Source organism: Thamnophis sirtalis, unplaced genomic scaffold, assembly GCF_051295495.1.
Source record: "Thamnophis sirtalis isolate CommonGarterSnake01/CBP01778 unplaced genomic scaffold, rThaSir2_p1.2 scaffold_14, whole genome shotgun sequence".
NCBI lineage: Eukaryota > Metazoa > Chordata > Lepidosauria > Squamata > Natricidae > Thamnophis > Thamnophis sirtalis.
Window position 1 is genome coordinate 30707108 of NW_028261394.1, and position 22256 is coordinate 30729363.

General features: G+C 42.2%; 1 protein-coding gene across 1 annotated transcript in view; it reads left to right on the forward strand.

The window, feature by feature from the left end:
- PKD1L3 (polycystin 1 like 3, transient receptor potential channel interacting) overlaps window positions 1–20852 on the forward strand; it is a 59446-nt gene extending 38594 nt beyond the window's left edge. Inside the window, exons 30-43 of the mRNA XM_087729294.1 lie at window positions 216–432; window positions 1279–1507; window positions 2762–2993; window positions 4501–4597; window positions 7346–7486; window positions 8354–8539; window positions 9951–10278; window positions 11021–11154; window positions 11488–11615; window positions 12791–12951; window positions 14983–15193; window positions 17058–17159; window positions 18700–18831; window positions 20471–20852. Of these exons, the coding sequence (XP_087585420.1) occupies window positions 216–432; window positions 1279–1507; window positions 2762–2993; window positions 4501–4597; window positions 7346–7486; window positions 8354–8539; window positions 9951–10278; window positions 11021–11154; window positions 11488–11615; window positions 12791–12951; window positions 14983–15193; window positions 17058–17159; window positions 18700–18831; window positions 20471–20599 (2427 nt within the window). The 3' untranslated portion in view covers window positions 20600–20852. The remainder of the gene's footprint in view (window positions 1–215; window positions 433–1278; window positions 1508–2761; window positions 2994–4500; window positions 4598–7345; window positions 7487–8353; window positions 8540–9950; window positions 10279–11020; window positions 11155–11487; window positions 11616–12790; window positions 12952–14982; window positions 15194–17057; window positions 17160–18699; window positions 18832–20470) is intronic.
- Window positions 20853–22256: the final 1404 nt, after the last annotated feature.

The window sequence follows — 22256 nt, forward strand, 5'->3', positions numbered from 1 at the left end:
AGTTTTGGAATTTTTCTCCTGTCTGCCTTCTATTCCTAGAGGAAGTCGCCCAATACAACACCGTAGGATGAAAGCTCCCATCCAGAATAAATCGTCTAAGAAAACAATAAAGTGCCTTTTGTTATTTGTGTTGAAAGGAATGCAAGGGGCATCCCGTGATTCTGACCAATCTCTTTTTTTTAAAAAACTACCATTCTTTTAACTATTTTATCCAGGATATTAGGCGGATTGCCAATTCCCTGTTCAAAACCCTAAAGGCCCCTTTGCCTTCCTCGGATCCAGATTTCAGTAAATCTACCGATATCAATAAGCTGCTAGCCTTGGTGGAGGACATTATCTGTCAGCAGAACAGGGTGGCGGAGGAATTTTATGACGAGAGCAAAAAGAAAGATGACCCAATTATCATTAGCCTTGGGCTGGTGGATCTAGAAGGTGAGTCAGACATGGCAGGATTCCCGTAAGTGAATCTAAATTAGCCAATTAAAATCTCCTTCCGTTGTGGTGATAATGAAGCTGGTTATTCTTCCCACTTGTTTCACAGGCAGGTGTGTTTAAAATGACTTTTAGCCCTATCTCCTCTGTCTCAATGAATGTAGATTTTCACACTTCTGGACCATATTGTACATGTGTTGAGTGGAAAATTAAGTTTGTCCCTGAGCACACTTTTATATAGAATTTCAGAACAGTCACACATTTTTGTAAGTCTCAAATAACTTACCGGTACTTACTTACTTACTTACTTACTTACTTACTTACTTACTTACTTCCTCCTCTCCCATCCCCTCCTTTTCTCGTTGATATATATCTCTACATTATTTCCTTCCTTCCTCCTCTCCTCTTCCCTCCTTCTCTCATCTATCATATATATATCTACATTATTTCCTTCCTTCCTTCATATCTTCTCTTCTCCTCTCCCCTCCATCTGTAATCGACATATATATCTACATTATTTCCTTCCTTCCTTTCTCCTCTCCTCTCCCCTCCACCCCTCATCAACATATATTACATTATTTCCTTCTTTTCCTTCCTTCCTTTCTCCTCTCTTCCCTCCACTCCTCATTGACATATATCTACATTCTTTCCTTCCTCCCTCCCTCCTCTCCTCTTCCCTCCATCCCACATCGACATATATCTACATTATTTCCTTCCTTTCCCTTCCTTCCTTTCTCCTCTCCTCTTCCCTCCATCCCTCATCGACATATATATCTACATTCTTTCCTTCCGTCCTTCCTCCTTTCATCTTCCTTTCTCCCCCTGCCTCTTTCCTCCCTTCCTCAGAAAAGAGAAGGACTCCAACCCCAGAGAGAGGGATGGGGGAAAGGTTGAAGCATCGGGATTACAAGCGTTGCCTCCATGCCCAGCTGCAGCATGTGGAGCTTGAGCTGGAGCTGCTGGGGCCTCATCGCTTCCAGGATCCAAAGAGCTACACCCAGGCAGTTCAACAGGTCCAGCACATGAAATGCTTTTTGGAAAGCCAGCTCTGCTCGGCGATGCCTGAGAGCGAAAGGTAAAAACAGGGCACTTACCTCCAGAACTTTAGCACTACTTCTCTTTCATAGAAAATTGTTTGGCAATAGCAATAGGACTTATATATATACCGCTTCATAGTTCTTTTACAGCCCTCTCTACGTGGTTTACAAATTCAGCCTATTGCCCCCAACAATCCGGGTCCTCATTTTACCCACCGTGAGATTTGAACTGCTGAACTGCAGCTAGCAGTCAGCTGAAGTAGCCTGCAGTACTGCACTCTAACCACTGTGCCACCTTGTATAAAAGAGCCAGAGTGGTTTATCAGTGGAGATACTAGATGAAGAACAGGGAGACCCAGTTTCTGATACCTCCCAAGATCCATGGAAACTTCCTGGGGGGGGGGGACTTTGAGCCAGTTGCCTCTTCTTAGCTCAGCCCACTTCCAGAGTTGTTACAGGACAAATTTTTTAAAAAATATCCTTGACAACCTAAAGAAAATGTGGGATACATATTTGTTGTGGCCCAGCAGGAGCCATTGGAGCTGTCACCAGACTCCGACAGCGAGGGGCCCTATGAGTCGGCCCTGGAGGATGTGGAGGACCTTGGACAGGGTTCTGAATCTGAGCAGGGCGCAGAGAGACTGGTTGGCCACCAGGTGGTGCCTGAGCTTTGGATCAGTGGGGAGGAGACAAGGGAGAATGATCCAGAAACCAACAGTGAGTTGTTCCGGGATGCACGCCGTCAAAGAGCTACTCGGCGTCAAGAACAATTATGTAATTACAGGAAGTAATAACGCTCAGCTGATGGTCATTAGGCTCCTCTCCAGACTATAAAAAAGACTGCTTGTGCCACGCCCTTCTTGCAGAAATCAAAGAGAAACTAACTTGGCAGGCTGGATTGCTGCCAGAGTTTGTCTGAATTGCTGCTAAAGTTTGTCATCCTTGCTGCCAAGGTCCTTGTCTGGTCTTGCTATTAAAGGACATTCTCATTAAGCGTGTCTCGGCTTTCGTTACTGGATGGATTAGGGGGTCAGAACACATACCTAATAAATAAAACCAATAATTGGTCCTTTAAGTAACATAGAATGCTACTTCACATCAGACTCATCATAAGACCAATAGAGAGGAATGGTTGTAATTCTCATTGTACAATAATCTTCTCCTTAATCTTCCTTCCGGCTCAGTTTCTTCTCTATTTTTTTGTTCCTTCTCTATTTTTTTTCACCATGTGGATTTTATTGCTTTCAAATGGTGTCCAGCCCTGGTGCCATCCTTCTTCTTTGTCACTCTAGGAGTTCACCAACTCCAAGCCCTCCTGGAGATAACAAGAAAGAATTGACACCTAAAGGTTTACCTTGGTGGTTCGTGTTTGTTGGCTGGTTCTTGGTGGTCCTGACCAGTGGAGTCTCTGGTTTTTTCACCATGCTGTATGGATTGCATTATGGCAAGGATAACTCCATCAAGTGGCTGATTTCCATGGCCATCTCTTTCTTTGAGAGCCTCTTCATTACCCAGCCATTAAAGGTATCTGTTTTCTTATGGACAACTAGGTCTCCTCTGTGAAGTAGGACATGGCTCCAACCCTAGTTAGGACAATGCAGTTTGATTTGAAAGTTGCTGTCAACCATGAAGCTGGTCTGAATGACTGGCCATTTTGAGACTTCAGTGCTGACACACTGGAGAAGAGGGACAGAGAGGAGGGAATAGTTGGGGTGTTTAGTCAAAACAAAATACTTTCTCTTGGGAACCAAGGACATCCCTGCAGATGCTCAGAAGGAGGGGACTGGAGTCATCTAGCAACTGTACAGTATCCTGATTGCACCATGTGACTGATTGTTTTGAGAAAGTGAAACACTTTTAGTTTCAATTCGGTGAAAACTGTGGGAATAATCAGAGTTGGTTTTCACCAGCCTGTGCCAATATGACGTATCCAATAAACTGGAATCTACCTGCCTCACAGTTTTGCTTGTTACGGGTGTATTACTTGGAGCCCTGATAGTTGCCTTCAAAATGCTTTATTGCCACTAAGCTTTCCTTAATCTTGTTAGACTTCCAAAAATGTGCTTTGAAGTTAGGAGTTTGGGGGAAAAAATGCTGACAAGCACAGGAGAAATGTGCAAGGAGGTGTGTTTCGACTGGCTGTGTAGGCCAAAAACTTTATATTTCTCTATGGAAGACAGAACCTAAACTTTTTAAAATAATCCACAGCATCCCAATGCTCAACTACAGCCAGAGGCTGCGCAATATGAGAAGACAACAATTGTAATATGGACAAGTGGTTGCACTATACGGTTGTCTTCTTCAGGCATCATGCTTGACCACATGTAACAAAGGCACAGCAAATGCATTTCTATAACATGCCAAACTTAAGCTGGTTTGAACCTTGATAACAGGGTTTTTTTGTGAGTTCTGCACATCCTGCCAATTTGATTAATGTATTGCTCAGTGTATTGGACAGAACAAGAAAAGTGGGTTAATTCAGTAACTACGGTAGACTAACCTTCTGTCTTCACTTGGAAAACAAACTGATTTTTAAAAAATTAATAACGTGATAACCTGGCGTTGTCCAGATATTTATTTATAGGGAGAAATGGACCAAACATAATTTCTAATGTTGGATTTCCCCCCTTACTAGAGGGACCCCCTTGTGGAGTACTGTGAAGCCATTACCATAGCAACTGCACTGGGCTGTACAGTAGAAGCCATTTTACGGCAATGCAGTAGAAGCCATTTGAAGGCACAACAGGCTGTATCGTAGCAGAACCCTTCCCCCCAAGGGGTGTTAGGGGTGTCTTACCCCCACAGTATTGATTTCCAGAGAGTAAGTCACCTGTGTACCAAGTTTAGTTAAAATTGCTCAAAGCATTCCAGAGTTATGCTTGAACATACACACACACACATACACACACATGCACAGAGCTCTTTTTATATATATAGATTTTCGAAAGGGGCTGTAGGATATCAAAAGGTAGTCTGTGGACATGGGCCCAAATATCTCAGTTAAAGTTGTCTATGTACTGTTCTTTTCTAGGTTCTTGGGTTTGCTGCTTTCTTTGCTCTGGTTCTGAAAAAAGTGGAACAGGAAGACGAGGAAAACACATGTATTGATGGTCCTTTGTCGGTCACAGGTAATCTATTTAATTCATTGAGGCCTGGAGCAGAGTATCTGTGTTTTTCCAGGTGAGCTGAACATAACAGACTCTGGTGAGGGATTACTAGTTTATTAATATCTGGGGAGGTAGTATATACCTGAACAAGGCAAAAGTAAAAGCAATTGATAAAAAGGAGGCCAGTAATTAAACCACAGAATAAAATATCTGTTTCACAAAGGAGAAGTGCTGGAACAAAAAAATCTCCAACAACTAATGAAAAACAGCATGGAAGCTCCTGTGATATGCCTGTGATAAGATGCCTCACAATCTGAATATGATCAGCAAAAGATCTTTTGTTGTTCTATCCAACTATTTGGTATTTCCGTTAAAAGTGGAACACAGAAAATAGTTTATCATTCAGATTTTTAGTAGTGGGCACTGCTACAGGTATAGTCGCTGAGCTTTCCTGCATCTAAGCCATGGACAGACAATCAAATGTGCTCCAGATGTTCAGATGATGTTTCTTCTATTTTGCTATTTGTCATACTTGCTGGTGCTCATGGGAACTAAACTCCAAAACATCTTCAGAATAATAGATGGCTGCCCCCTAAATTGGACTTTTGAAGTTTTAGAAGTAATTATCTACGTTTTGAATTATGCCTGCAAGCAGTAGTGGTAAACAGTTGGGTGGAAGGGATGATTCCATCAATTTTAGCTTCTATCATCTCATTTTTCTAAATTTGTCAAATTTGGTTCCTTCGTTACTCATTCTTCCATTTAGAGATTTCGGCTATTCCACTGAGACAATGGAAACAGATTTTTTTTTAAATGCACAGTAATGTTACAAATGTTCATGCATGTTTCTCCAAATATTGCACACAACACTTCTGTTTGGATTTTTGTAGCTGTGCAGTTTTCAATCATCGCACATTAAATGCATGAATATATACATCTTTGAAGGATGCGGTGGCTTAGGGGCTATGACGCTGAGTTTGTCGATCAGAGAGGTCGGCAGTTCGGTGGTTCAAATCCCTAGTGCTGCCTAACAGAGTGAGCTCCTGTTACTTGTCCCAGCTTCTGCCACTTAGCAGTTCGAAAGCATGTAAAAACTGCAAGTAGAAAAATAGGGACCACCTTTGAATCATGACCATGGAGACGTCTTCGGACAGTGCTGGCTCTTCGGCTCTGAAACAGAGATGAGCACCGCCCCCTAGAGTCGGGAATGACTAGCACACATGTGTGAGGGGAAACTTTACCTTTCACACATCTTTGTGCAGAGTTTTCCCATGTCCATATTTTGGGGTTAATGCAAACTTCCACAGAGTACACATGGAATGGATCACTGAAAGTTTGAATAGTGGCTCAAAAAGATGTAATTAGATCAGTTCACCTCCAGATGGAAACATAATAAAGATTTCTCCCAACCTTTGTACCACAACATTTATTCTAAGACTGAAGATAAGATTATTTCTTGGGTGAGTTCATCCTAAAAATATGATTTTGGAAAGTCTTGTTCTCCATGAGAAGCTGTTTAAAAAAAACAACCGTTGGTTTCATTATAAAATGAGTACATTTGCAACCACCTTGGACATCGGCCAGTTCTCCTGGTGTCTTTGAAGAGCAAGTACTGCACCATTTAGGCCTCTTTTCTTCCTGATTATCTATTTTTATCTCCTCTTAAGTTGAACATTTTCTCTCTTCTTATCCTTCTGATAGCTATGATGAGCGCAGGATTCCTTGTTTTGCTTGGTATCTATTCTTCTATTTAGCTATCTTTCTTCTCTCTTGGGGGTGGGGTTTTTGTTTTTGTTTTGCCTGTAATCTGAGCATTGGGTAAGTCTCATTATTTTGCATATCTAAACATTGAGCTTTTCTTTTGAGCTTTGAAATCTCTTATGAATGTGTATTTTAAATACTGTTTTCCTTTTCAATAAGAGCATAAAACAAGTTGCATGCAAACTGAGTTCAGCATCAAAAAGGGCATGAAAGGAAGGCCTTGGCTTTGAATAATTAGGCAGTAAAGGAGGAGAAGAATTAAAATTGGTGGTTGATTAATATTGTTTCAAATATTACAGATCCAGGCCAATAACATATTAGTTCAAAAGAATATCTTATACATTTTGAAGATAAACCCTGCTGCGTTAAATAGAAGTTATTCCATTGTATGTATTGTATATTTATGAATAATCTACATATTTAGCTGGAAATAGTTCCATTAGGTTTAGTACCTGAAATGAATTTAGTCTGTATTTTATCTATACGTACATGTAGAGTTTTGATATACTTTTTGATAAGTTTTGATATGCCACAAAGAAGAGGGGGTCAACTTATTTCCCAAAGCAGGACAGAACAGAAGGCAGGACAAGAAGCAATGAATGGAAACTAATCAAGGAGAGAAGCAACCTGCAATTAAGAAGAAACTTCTTCAGTGAGAAGAATTAACCATTGGAAAGGCTTGCCTTCAGAAGCTGGGGGTGGTGCATCACTGGAAGTTTTTAAGAAGAGACTGGGCAGTCACTTGTCTGAAATATTATAGGGTCTCCTGCTTGAGCAAGGGGTTGGACTAGAAGACCTCCAAAGTCCCTTCCAGCTCTTTTCCAAAATTCCATTCTATTCAATACTATTAAATAAAATGGCAAAGTTTGCCCCTAAAGAATCCTTTGAGTAGACGTCTCTTGGCATCTATATATGTTATTACATATAGGGCTTTTTAAAATTAACTTCATGGTTCTGACTAGGACATTTTATAACAGTTAATAGTCTGTTCGGTCATTTCGTGGGCAGGTGATCCAACTCCTATCTTTGGAGCGCGCAGAGATAGTGGAAATAACATCTACCAGCCTCCTCCTGCTACTGACATTGAGAAAATGAAGATGGACCACGTCAAGGAGCAGAAAGCCTTTGCACTGATTCGGGAAATATTGGGTATGTTTTACGTTCGAATCCCTAGCGCCGCATAATGGAGTGAGCTCCCGTTACTTGTCTCAGCTTCTGCCAACCAAGAAGTTTGAAAGCACATAAAAAATGCAAGTAGAAAAATAGGAACCACCTTTGGTGGGAAGGGAACAGCATTCCATGCTCCTTCGGTATTTAATCATGCCGACCACATGACCACGGAGACGTCTTCGGACAGCGCTGGCTCTGCGGCTTTGAAACGGAGATGAGCACCGCCCTCTAGAGTCAGGAATGACTAGCATATATGTGCGAGGGGAACCTTTACCTTCTATCTTTAGGCCTGTATTCTGAAAAAACTGGTGGAGGAAAGGAAGCTTCAGATTAAGGCTTGGCTTTGTAAGGCTAGCAAGCCTTTGGCCTCTTGTCCAGGAGCTGTGATTCTTTTTGCTGTCTATCTGTTGGGCACAAAAAATAAGGGCCTCAGATTATTAAAATGAGTACAAGTTTAATCCATGCTAGCTCTCTACAAGAATCTGAACTACTGACAATCAAGTCAAATTGGTGGTAGATAAGAGTCAAAGGAATTCAAGGAGGGCTGGACTTAGATCTTTTGTGAGCGTCAAGGGACTCCAAACTAAGGACATGCTTGACTCCTTCCTCGGGTTCAATCTGGCCATCTCCTGAACTTATCTTTGACATCTGGTTAACTAAGTGTTTGGGGTATGGGAGGGTGCGTAAAAGATTAGGAAGTAAAATTGGTCAGAATCCCAGATTTGAATGCATTAGCAAGCCTTAGGCAACGGAATCAACCTGCGCCGTGATAAAAAAAATCATGCAATCATCAGTCTGTGACTTGGGAATATAACTTGTTTTCCATGTTTGGCATCTTTTCTTTAGCCTACTTGGGATTCTTATGGATGTTGCTCTTGGTTGCCTACGGACAGCGTGACCCAAACTCCTACTATCTTAACACGCATATTGAGAACAGTTTCACAGAAGGATTTGAAGAGGTTTTAAGTTATCAGGACTTCTTCAAGTGGGGAAGATCCGTCTTAATCAGCAACTTATATGGGCCGTATGAAGGTATGGTGATATAAGGGGCCTTTGGCAGCTATCTCAAACCAAACTGAATGCAGTATCATTCTCACAATATATCTTCTTCACAAAGTTCTTCGTGAAGAAGATATATTGAGAAAGAATGTTACAAAACGTATAATAACTGAATTATTTGTTCATTTATGTGCTACCTTTATTATTTATTTACAAAAAAAACTCAAGGGAGCAAACATAACCATACCTTCCTCCTCCTATTTTCTCCACTTCAGTAACCCTGTGAAACGAATTGGCCTGAGAGTGATTGGGCCAAAGTCTCCCAGCCAGCTTTTATACCTAAGGCAGGACTAGAACTCACCGTCACCCCGTTTCTAGCCTGGTGCCTTAACTACTGCACCAACCTTTTTATCCTCATGTACCTTTAAATGGATTTTCTCTCTAACTGCCATCATAATATTCAGCAAGGAGGAGGACTCTTCAGTAGTAAAAGTGTCATGAGTTCTTTTGCAGATACTTTTTGTTGGTAGGGTAACTCAATGTTTATGCTACAGGTCACGAAACCTTTGGGGTGCTGGGCATTATCATTCAGTAATGGGGGAAGGAAGGAAGGAAGGAAGGAAGGAAGGAAGGAAGGAAGGAAGGAAGGAAGGAAGGAAGGAAGGAAGGAAGGAAGGAAGGAAAGAAGGAGCCAAAATATATTTTAATGGTCAAAATGTAGTTCAAACTCTAATAATTTAGTTCCATTAATAGTTGTTTCTTTAAATATCTGTGGTTGAATTGGAAGTCAGCTGCCTTGTATCCCTAAATCCTGGGATATCTAGAATAGTTTCTACAAGCAGTCATACAACCTAAGCCTTGTGAGATCATCAGACAGACCTCAGAAGATTTTGGGGTTTCATTCCCAAGGGCTTCAATGATCTTATTCAAGGACACCCACATCTTCTGAAATTCGCTGAGTTTGCAAGATTTTAGAAAAACACACAGACGGATACATGGATATAGAGGTGTGTTCCTACCGGTTTGGAATGCTTTGGCTGAATCGATAGTGGTTTTCTGGCCTGGGTTGCAGGAACCGGCAGCAACCCATGCCTGCCAAACCTCCGAACCGGTTATCGGATTGGGCCGGCATGGTTCCCCCCCCCTTTTATTTTAAGGTTCTGCAGATGCACAGATCTATTTTTGGGCAACTGGCATGTGCAGGGAGTAAAATTGTGTGCACACTGAACTGGCAGTAATGATGGCAGCAGCCCACCCCTGGAAGGATACATAGACACACACCATATTATTTCCACATACAACGTGAGGAATCATAACCCATGTTTACAGTCCTTGGTTTTAAGCTAGAGCAACCGAGCAGAGAGAAAATTACTTTGAAGCTCTGCAAATGCCCATGGGCTGAATGGTCTATTCAAACCCTCCTTCCTTCTCAAATCCTCCGCAGGTTTCATCACAGACGGCAACTCCAAACTGGTGGGGAGTGCTCGGATCCGGCAAGTGAGGGTCAAGGGCAACTCCTGCCTCATTGATCCGAGCTTAGATCGCACGGTCAGAGAGTGTCACGCCGCCTATTCCTTTGACACTGAGGACATGGAAGATTATGGCATCAACTGGAACGGCTCTTCCTCGGACAACTCTTCAGAGTTCCATTCGGCTTGGCAATACCAGAGCCAGGCAAGGCTGAGAGGACACCCCATCTGGGGCAAGCTGGCTGTTTACAGAGGTGGAGGCTACATTGTTCACCTGGGGATGGATTCCGCCAATGCCTCCAGGTAACCACTTGCGGTGATGTGAGTCTAGGTTGGCTCTGTGGTTCTTAGGGCAAAGCAGCGATCTGGATTTGAAGGGAAAAGGATGAATTGGCAGTGAATGTATTGGTCTTTCCTGCTGTCTCTTTGTTAAGTGGAGCAGATAGAATAGAATAACAGAGTTGGAAGGCACCTTGGAGGTCTTCTAGTCCAACCCCCTGCCTAGGCAGGAAACTCTACACCACTTCAGACAAATGGATATCCAACATCTTCTTAAAAACTTCCAGTGTTGGAGCATTCACAACCTCTGGAAGCAAGTTGTTTCACTGATTAATTGTTAACTGTCAGGGAATTTCTCCTTAGTTCTAAGTTGCTTCTCTCCTTGATTAGTTTCCACCCATTGCTTCTTGTTCTGCCCTCAGGGGCTTTGGAGAATAGTTTGACACCCTCTTCTTTGTGGCAACCCCTGAGATATTGGAACACTGCTATCCTGTCTCCCCTAGTCCTTCTTTTCATTAAACTAGACATGCCCAGTTCCTGCAACCGTTCTTCATATATTTTAGCCTCCAGTCCAGTCCCCTAATCAGCTTGGTTGCTCTCCTCTGCACTCTTTCTAGAGTCTCAACCACCTTTTTTACATCATGGTGACCAAAACTGGATGCAGTATTCCAAGTGTGGCCTTACCAAGGGGTGTTAAATCTTCATGTGATCTTGATTCTATCATAGGAGCAACTGATTGTTCACCCATTGATTTATACTTTGCCAGAATTCTCCAATACTTGTTCGATAACACCTGGCTGGATAGCTTTACGAGAGCTGTGTTTGTCGAGTTCACCGTCTACAATGCAAATGTGAACCTCTTCTGCATCGTGAGCCTGATGTTTGAAACCAACGCCTTAGGTGAGAGCTAGAGGCCTTAGACCAGAATCTACGTAGCCCATGTGATAATTTAGGAGACTCCCTGGGTGCCTAATGCTGCCAGATTGCAACACATACAAACCAAATTTATGGACCTTCAAATTGTCTTGACTTTTTGGACTGTCCCCTGAAGACACTCCTGATTACCCCACTGGAGATGGGACCGGCAGAGTCCGCTGCCTTCTTATCCCCTCCCCATTTGGGGGAAGGTTTAAGGAAAATAAAGAGATATCAACCCAGCTTTACAGGTCTTGCCATTGTTTACAGTTAACAAACATTTCTGTACTAACCGCTGCTTTGATTATTATTTTTTAGGAGCTTTCTTTCCACGGGCAGAATTGCAAAGTATCCGCCTTTATCCATACACCGATGGTCTGCATATCTTTGTTGTTGCAGCAGAAATAATTTATTTCCTCTTCGTTATCTACTACATGGTGGAACAGGTAAGAAGAACTCTGCTGGATTGAATAGAAGGCCTACAAATTGTTTCATTATCAAATTGACTGGTTCCAGATCCTAGGTGTCTGGTCTACAGAGACGAAAGCCAATGGGCACAAACTAATTTCCCAAAAAGTTATTAAAGAATTCAAGCAGAGGTACGAAGGCAATCAGTTAATTAATGACACTTTGCAAGGAAAACAAGCTATAGCCCACCTGATCTTAATTAGTATTTGCCAATTATGGGCAGAAAACAAGCTGGATGGATTGGCTGGTCAGATTTTTGCCAGCAAGCAAGTAAGATATAAGATGTGACATCTGGTCATGTGCAGTGATGTCACTACGCAGGGCTTCTTCTACAACGGCATCATAGCATACACATCTAAAGAAGATCTGAGCTAAGAATTTGAAGTGATAAATAATCATGGATTTAACTTCAGGGCTATCTGGCAAAGGACGACTATGGTTTCCTGGTTGTCAGTTGTCACAAGCTGTGCTTGTATTCCCCATCTATTTTCTCATCCAATCCCAGCCCTTTAGCTGTTTTCCAAAAACAGCATAATAATCTGTTCTGTTGGCGCACGCGCGCGGGCTCACACACACACACACACACACACACACACACACACACACACACACACACACAAGATGGATAATATCTACAGTATATGTACTAAAAGTCTCAGGTCTGTTTGATGCTTTGTAACCTTCAAGTGGGCAAAACATCATAGACAACAGCTTTTGAATGTACTTCGAATGGACCAACTTAAAGAATGTGCCCAAAATCTGGGATTCATGACTCCCATGGAATTGAAATTTGTGGCTGATTCAGGGCTGCTGAGGTCAGCTATGGTCACGTGGTCGTAATTTCTGACATTCCCCACCAGCTCCCTACAATGAAAGTCACTGGGGAAGCCAGCAGGAAGTCAGACGTTACTCTTTCCCATGCTGCTTTTTTTGCCCGCCTGTTTGTCTGTGTAGGTAAAACATATCTCTGAAACAATGATTCAACTGGCCATGGATTGCCTAGTGTATAAATAAAATTGACCAAGACATCCACACTAGTCTGTAATATTCTAAATGAAACTGCATTGCACTCTAGTGAGTTATATAAAGGCTTCCTTTCCTCCCCACTGCTCACAGATTGTACTCCTGAAAACTGAATATCTTGTTCCAACAGGGAAAAATCCTGCGGGCTCTGAAATGGAATTACTTCCACAGCAAATGGAACCTCCTGGAGTTGGCCATCATCTTGATCAGCTGGAGTGCCCTGTCCGTTTTTGTTCGGCGGATGATCTTGGGCTTAAGGGACATCTGTTACTACCAAGAACATAAGGATGAGTATGTCTGATTCTCTGGCTTTATTTGTTTTAGTCTCTGGCCTTTTGAGTGTAATAAACTTGATTTGCTGCTCTGGCACTTTCTGAATACACCATCCCACCAAAGGTAGAAAAGAGGAGAATTTGCTAATAGCAAGACTTTTCCTTTTAAGACACAGGGTTGTTATGATTTGCAAATACATTCAATAAGCATTTGTATGCATGCGGTTTATACATACAAGCTAAACCAGGGGTGTCAAACTCAAGGCCCAATGGCCGGATCTGGCCTGCAGGGTGCTTAGAACTGACCCATGGGGCCACCAAGGAAACAGCGAAAGACCGGCTCACTGTGCCTCTGCCAGCAAACACGGAGCTTGTGAGGGCCATGGGCAGCCCTCCCAAGCTCCATTTTTGCTGGCGAAGGGATTGCAGGAGGCTATTGCAGCCGAAAACGGAGCTCAGGAGCCTGTTTTCGCTGGTAGAGTGCTCAGGCCTCTATAGGCACTCCACCACACCCACCCTGGCCATGCCCACTCTGGTCCACTGAGGTCAAACACTGATGAAACCCTCAATGAAATCACGTTTGACACCCTGAGCTAAACTATTTCATCCAGTTTCTTTCTTTTGCAAAAGAGGTGGCAGGAAAGATTTCTCTTGATGATTTTTTTCTTTGTTTGGATTGTTTGCTGGTGTCTTAGCAATAGCAGTTAGACTTATATACCGCTTCATAGGGCTTTCAGCCCTCTCTAAGCGGTTTACAGAGTCAGCATATTGCCCCCAGCAATCTGGGTCCTCATTTTACCCACCTTGGAAGGATGGAAGGCTGAGTCAATCCTGAGCCGATGAGATTTGAACAGCCGAACTGCAGAACTGCAGTCAGCTGAAGTAGCCTGCAGTGATGCATTTAACCACTGCGCCACCTCGGCTCTTTCTACCATGTGCATCCTTCTTGGCTACTCTCATCTCCTGGCTGGGGGAAAAAAAAAACTCAGAGAAACTATTTCCAAATATCTGCCATGATGATTTGATTGAACTGTGATAAACTTGGGAGGTTGCAGATTCTTGGAAAGAGAATTTTAGTCATAAAAGACAGGATGAACTAAGGGCCGCAGATGGATGATAAATGGCCCCTCCCAGAGGAAATAAAAGAGGAGTGAAAGGGGAGTGGAGTTTGCAGGAGACAATTAGTTTGCTTAATTGGTTTTTGACTGTCCATGACTACTTGCCAAGTTTTGCATATATCGGCCTGGCAGCTCTCCAAGCCAGATAAGGTCTGTGATTGTAAATCCTCCTTTGAAACACTTTGGTTGATGTGAATGGGAAGAATTCACAGTAAATTAATAAAAGAGGTTTTTGTTGGGACAAGGAGTTGCTTCAGGCTCTTGAGAAGCCTCGGTCAGAACAATAACACTTTGGTAGGAAGGTAACAGCATTCTGTGTGTCTTAGCATATAGTCATGTTGTTCCACATGGCCATAGAAGCATCTTCAGACAACACTGGCTTCCTCTCCTAGGAAACAGAAATGAGCACCACTCTCTAGAGTTGGATATGATCGGACAGGGAAACCTTTACAATTTTTTTCCAGATAAGGATGAGAAAAACATCGAGAGAATGGCGAGGTCAGGATCATAGCAATAGCAGTAGCAGTTAGACTTATATACCGCTTCATAGGGCTTTTAGCCCTCTCTAAGCGATTTACAGAGTCAGCATATTGCCCCCAACAACAATCCGGGTCCTCATTTTACCCACCTCAGAAGGATGGAAGGCTGAGTCAACCCTGAGCCGGTGAGATTTGAACAGCCGAACTGCAGAACTGCAGTCAGCTGAAGTAGCCTGCAGTGCTGCATTTAACCACTGCGCCACCTCGGCTCCTCTAAGCCATCTAATGACTAATTGAGAAGCTGAACATAGGTTCCTCCAATTGGGGCTCAATCCTCCCGTTTCTATGCTCTGACCGATGGATTGGGATGGCAGTTTCCACAAGCAAGGCACCAAGGTTGCCCTCCCCACTGCTACCTGCCAGCTGATTGCAATCCCTGAATCTTCTTCTTAGGTTTGTGAGCTTCAATCAAACTGCTACGGTGGATGCAGTGTTGGGCTACCTGATTGCGTTCCTGGTGCTCCTTTCCACCGTGAAACTTTGGCATTTGTTGAGACTCAACCCCAAGTTGAACATGATCACCTCCACCTTGCGGAGAGCCTGGGGGGACATATCAGGATTTGCCACCGTGATTATCATCATGTTCCTGGCTTATTCCATCGCTGTGAGTAATCCGGAAGGCTGTGCTCAGGCCTTCTTGTATGTTTATGTAGTTCATGGGTTGGGGGACGTGGTGGCTCAGTGGCTAAGACACTGAGCTTGTTGATCAGAAAGGTCAGCAGTTCAGCAGTTCGAATCCCTAGCGCTGTATAACTGAGTGAGCTCCGGTTACTTGTCCCAGCTTCTGCCAACCTAGCAGTTCGAAAGCACGTAAAAATGCAAGTAGAAAAATAGGAACCACCTTTGGTAGGAAGATAACAGCGTTCCATGTGCTTTCAGCATTGAGTCATGCTGGCCACATGACCACGGAGAGGTCTTTGGACAGCGCTGGCTCTTCAGCCTTGAAATGATGAGCACCACCCCCTAGAGCTGGAAACGACTAGCACATCTAACCCTTTTACATGGGTTATTCATAAAGCAGAGAACTCTAGAACAAAATGGACACTTTCCCCACCAAACTTCAAATCCTGAGCAAAATTAGATATTAGGATCCCATCCTGAACCTTTGCAAAGAACCCCACTTTAGAATAGACCTTGGAAATAAACCAGTTTAGTTCTCCAACACCAACACTGAACTGGAACTGATTTCAAACTGGTTCAGAATCCTTATGTGGAAATGTCCTACAAGATACATGTCATGCTAAATAATACTCATTTCCAGTCTACTTTCCTTCTGGGAACTCAAAGTTATTCCTGGAGCAATGTTTCTATGAGTTAGTTTAGGAAAGAACAACTGGTCCCAGGTTATCTTGTGAGCTCCATTATAGCATCTGGTAGAAGCTACAAAACAAGGTAACAAGAAGAGCCTTATGGAAATTAAACTGTGACAATGTGTTGAGGTACCTGGTTGTATTGAGAAGCTCCTGTTGATTAACAGGTTTGAGACGATTATGAGGAGAATTAGTCTTTGTTTTACAGAATAAAAGAATAACAGAGTTAGAAGGGACCTTGAGGTCTTCTACTCCACCCTCAAGCAGGAGGCCCTAAACTCGTGATGGTGAACCTATGGCACATGTGCCAGAGGTGGCATGCAGAGCCCTCTCTGTGGGCATGTGTGCCATCGCCAGCTGCTCTTCTGGTTTCCATTGCGCACATGCGCCCCGGCCACCTGGTCTTCAGGTTTCTGGTGCTCCAGCGCATGTGAAGACAAGCTGGCCAGCACGCACATGCGCAAACCCAAAGACTAGGTGGCCAGTCAGTTAGTCTTCGGGTTTCCAGCACTCAGGTGCATGTGCATGAATGTGTGCGAGTGTTCTGGTTTGGGCATTCCGTGCCAAAAAGGTTCACCATCATTGCCCTGTATCATTCCAGACAAATGGCTGCCCAATTGCTTCTTGAAAAACCTCCAGTTTTGAGCAACAGGAGGGCCTGTGTGAGCTGCTTAATGGCAGCAGGTATCTTACTTGACTTTCACCAGCCCACTAACAGTTCTTTCCCCCCCCCCCATTATTCATTAATTTTACCCATTCATTAATTTTATGACCTTCCTCCAGGAACTTAAGATGTCATACATAGCATTTTTCACAAAATTTTCCCTGCAATTACGAGGTTGTTTGTACTCTTAAGACAGGGCAGCTGGCTCAAAGTTCACTAAGAAGGATCAATAGCTAAGGGAAGGCTGGTTAAACACTTCATCTACTATTTATTCTGTGGGGTTATACAGGTGAAACTCGAAAAATTAGAATATCGTGCAAAAGTTCATTTATTTCAGTAATGCAACTGAAGCGTTTCCCATCAAGATGGTTCAGACTTATTCCGTCTTTTCAGGATATCTTCCTGTCAGAATAAAAAATGAGCAGTAGATATTATGGAGAAAATAAAATACCTGGCATCTAAGATTATTATTATTTTGTTCGTTTAAAATGCAGACAAATCTAATATATGGCTGGAAACTGAATTCATACAAGACTCTGTTTGATTCTGCTGAGACTATGGTCAGCCTTCAGTTAGGAATCTTCAACTACGAAGAGGTATGATACTTTCTAAATAAGGTCTATCAAATGAAAAATCAAAGTGTTTATTTTATTTAGAGCGTGGAAAAATTTGCTCACTGCTGACTGATCTTGTGAGTGGAAAAGTGATTTAGAGAGAAAAACGTATCACAGGAAAAATTGAAAACTGAAATATAGATTAAGTTGGGGCGCAAATTTATGCATCCTTACCATATACAACAAAGCTTAGTTTTGCATGCAGTATATATGCAAAGGATTGTACCTAGTAGCATTAAGTCTCTCCAACGTGATATCCTTCAATTATCTGGAGTCAGACATCTACCACTGTTGTGATTTTTGGGAGCTGAAATCCATAAATGGAAAATAATTTGGTTCCAGGAAGCTGGGTTAGCTTTTTCTTGTTATTAGAATAGGTTTTATGGATGGATTAAAAAACAAACAAAAGGAATACAATGCCATCAAGAGGGTAAAAGAATTGAAATGGAAACGGGCTGGTCACACACAGAGAAGAACTGATGTCAAGTGGACCAAAGCAATCGTAGAATGGATCCCACTTGATCAAAAGCATCCATGAAAAAGACCTAAAACAAAATGGATCGAAAATGTTAGCAAGTATTGTGGGGCCAATTGGCAAAAGAAAGCTCAGGACCGTATAGGTTGGGAATATGCAGAAGAGGCCTTCATCCTGCAGTTGCTAGACAATGGCTAAAATGAAGACAATGGTGATGATGTATGTATGCATGTATGTATGTATGTATGTATATCACAGGGACGCGTTGGCTCAGTGGCTAAAATGCTGAGCTTGTCGATCAGAAAGGTCAGTAGTTTGGAGGTTTGAATCCCTAGCGCCGCATAATAGAGTAAGCTCCCGCTCCTTGTCCCAGCTTCTGCCAACCTAGCAGTTTGAAAGCATGTAAAAAAGCAAGTAGGAAAATAGGAACCACCTTTGGTGGGAAGGTAACAGCGTTCCGTGCACCTTCGGCGTTTAGTCATGCCGGCCACATGACCACAGAAACGTCTTCGGGCAGGGCTGGCTCTTTGGCTTTGAAATGGAGATCAGCACTGCCCCCTAGAGTCGAGAGCAACTAGCACATACGTGTGAGGGAAACTTGTATGTATGTATGTATTTATGTATGTATGTATGTATGTATGTATGCATGCATGTATGTATGTATTGGATTAAAAAAAACATATTTTACTTATTGTTATGACAATTAAAAAATACTCATTTTACTTATGCCAAAAGTAAAAATTGTACAGGTAAATAAAATCATAAGCATTGAAATGTGTCTATTTACTGTACACAGGATAGCTTGATTTCTGTTCAGAATTGGAGGCTCTGATGCACCCAAGCAACACAGCAGTTACTGCCCTGTTTGTATAGGATTTTATTGGTGATATGTGTTTGAACCTTGTGCTTTGATATGGCCTATAGGCTAATGAATAAAGCTATAATCTAATCTACTGCCCTGCTCAAAGTTTTTAAGCAGCTCTATAAAAACATTTTTTTTCACCCTATTTTTTTTTCATAGACTTAATAATATCTCTCGAATTACAGGTCCTGGATTACAATCCTATTTTGGGGTCCTTCTTAATCGGTTCCTGTATAATCTTTATGACGTTTGTGGTGTTGAACCTCTTCATTTCGGTCATCCTGGTGGCTTTTAGCGAGGAGCAGAAACATTATCAGGTTTGTTCATTGAATCTCAGAGTTTAAAGGGGACCTGAAAAAGTCCCAAAGTGTATCCTGAGGGCCTCGGGAGCAGGGGTGAAATTCAGCAGGTTCTGACAGGTTCTGGAGAACCAGTAGTGGAAATTTTGAGTAGTTCAGAGAACCGGGACATACCACCTCTGATTGGCCCCAGAGTGGGGTAGGAATTGAGATTTTGCAGCATCCTTCCCCTGCCATACCCACCAAGCCGCGCCCACAGAACCGGTAGTAAAAAAAAATTGAAGTTCACCACTGCTCTGGAATCCTCTGCAACTCTACCGCCACCAAGTCAAGTGTGGTTGGTGGAACTGTCTCAGATTGGCAGAATGCTTTTCTGCCATTTTGTTGAAGGAAATAATGAAAAAAAGAGAGGGGAAAAGAACATGCATGGCTGAAAATAGATACAGTGCAGTTGTCCAAACAGAAACGTCAAAAACCATTCTTTAAAAAGCCATAAAAATGGAAAATCCAACTCTTGATAGATCCAGCTCAGTTCAATGGGCGTTATTTGCAGTCCAAAGCAGTCCACCTTTATCTATTCTTCAGTTAAGCAAAAATCCTGTTCAACAAAGGATTGGTCACTCTTGATTTCAAGACAGGGTACCTAGACCAGGAGGTAATTTCAATACTGGTAATCCTTGATTTATAACCATTCATTTAGTGATTGTTCGAAGTTACAAAGCCACTGAAAAAAGCAACTTATTATCAGTCCCCACCCTTGCAATAGCACTGAGACTTATATACTGCTTCACAGTGTTCTACAGTCCTCTCTAAGTGGTTTACAGAGCCAGCCTATTGCCCCAAACAATCTGGGTCCTATTTTATCGACCTCGGAAGGAGGGAAGGCTGAATCAACCTTGACCTGGTCAGGATCGAACTGCTAACATTTGGCAGAGTTAGCCAACAATACTGCATTCTAACCATTGCAGCACCACGAAAATTAGCACAGCATCTCCATGGTAACGTGATCAATATTTGGGCCTTTGGCAACCAGTATGATTTACGATGGTTGCAGGATCCTGAGGTTATGTGATCGTCATTGGCAGCTCTTCCAGCCGGCTTCTGACAAGCAGTCAGTGGAAGAAGCATTCACTTAAAGCTTCATGTTACAACTTGATTTGCTTAACCAACATGGCAAAACAGCTCCTAAAATTGAGTCTGATTTCCTTAACAACTGCTTGGTGTAGCCACAAACATTCCAGTCTCAATTGTGTCCATAAGTCAAGGACTTTTTGTATGGGGATTTTCCACGGTGAGTTCTCGCATGCTGACCTGCAGCTTCCATTGGCCAGTCATTGGCTATATCGACTGGAGGTGCTTGGAATTTGAACGCACCTGGAGAATATCAGGGTAGGATGCTCTGCGTTAAATAAAATGTTTTGATTTGCAAGACGGATTTCTGTCTATTTTGTCAATTTTGTGCCATCAATTCCCTGTCAATTCAGCCGGCTGGCTGGGGAATTCTGGGAGTCCAAGTCCGTGCCTCTTAAATTTTGCTATGGTTAAGAAACACTGTTTTCTATCTAGGAATCCAGCATTGTAATGATAGCATTTCTTTCTCTTTCTCTCTCTCTCCTTCTCCCTCACTCCCTCCCCCCCCCTCTCTCTTTTTTTAAAGGCTTCGGAAGAAGAAGAGATAGTGGACCTCATGCTGAAGAAAATGTGCAGTTTCCTTGGAATTAAATATAAAAATGACCACACTCCAGTTTGTGGCAAGCAGCTGCAAGCATCTGGGAATGACATCTAATGGCTCAGCCAAGATTTTGCTTCTTGTGTGAATTTGTAGCTGTTGTGTTACATGTAAATGTTGTGATTTCCAGGTTTGTGAAATGCTGTGGTAGAAAACAGGAGCTCATTTTTATGAATCAAAAGCTTCATTTGATCTCTAATAATTGAATGTGTATCTTGCTATAGATATAGAAATATATTAAGCTATATAGAAGAGATTTCCCTTTTAGAATCTACATGGCTGTTTCCTGTCACTATTTCTCAGGGTGATATAATAAATGTTAAGTATTAAAGCATAATTGTGACTCAGTTTATTTGAAACTAGCTGATAACCCGGTGTTCACCCGGGTATTTATTTATAGGGGGAAAATGTCCAGACCAAACCTAATTTTTAATGTTGGATTTTTCCCCTAACCAGAGGGAGCCTCCTTGTGGAGTACTGTGTAGTCATTACCATGGCAACTCCACTTCGCTGTACAGTAGAAGCCATTTTACGGCAGTACTGTAGAAGCCATTTTAAGGCACAAAAGGCTATATCTTAATAGAACACATACCCTGAGAGGTGTTAGGGGTGTCTTACCCCCACAGTACTTTTTTCCAGAGAGTAAGTTATCTGTGTACCAAGTTTGGTTCAAATTGCTCGAGGCGTTCCAGAATTATGTTGGAACATGCAAACACACACATTATATATGTGTTATATATATATATGAAATCTGCTACCAATTTGCAACTAACATGTCTCCTATTTCTGTAAAATTTTCCCCATGGAAATATTTGGCTCTCATTCAAAAGTCATCATGTCTGAGTGGAAGTCTCACACATGATTTAGAAGAAATGATTTAGAAATTGAATTGAAATGATTTAGAAAAAAACTGAATCAGTCTTTTTAACATGACATTTTCCACTACAGGCCTAGTAAATATAATTGCAAAATGTAAAAGGTTAAACAAAACACCCCTGCTTGGGGGGAGGCGGAATGGATTTGCAATATTGCAAGCGAGCCTAGGAAGCGCTTCACAAATCTCTCACCCATTTTTTTTCTCTAGCCAAAATAATTCCTCAAAACAGAATTCCTTTGTCTAGGGATTCCAACCGACTTTCCAGAGAACAAAAGAGGATGTTGATTCAGGTTTTCTAAGGAAAACAGACATGTTGCAATCTCCCTGGTACAAGTGCTTTAAAAAACAAAAACTGGTAAGAGATACAATTTAAGTAAAAAAAAAGGTTTATCAACACTGAAGACTAACTAGCAAAGCATTCTCAGGTCCAGCTTGGCTGCTGGCATCTGAATCCATGCAGATTAATTAATACATTAATACAGGGCGGGGCATAACCTTTTCCTAGGGGGTCACAGCAACACTTGTAATAACAACACAAATAATTCATACACCATTCGAAAGCCCATCAAAAACTGAGTTTATTGACACGATTTAATAGTCAGTATGACCACCATTAGCCCTTCGAACAGCATTCAAACGAGGTGGATAAGAACACAACAAATCTTCAAACAGTTCCGTTCGATTTTCCAGATTTTTCAACACAGTTTCCAAATTCATTCTCAAAGTTTCAACCGAATATCGATTTTGACCTTGCTCCTGAATCATCAGAGCTTCCACTTCATCCTTAATTATGGCCCCAATGTTCTCTGCCGGATTGAGATCTGGCGAATTTCCCGG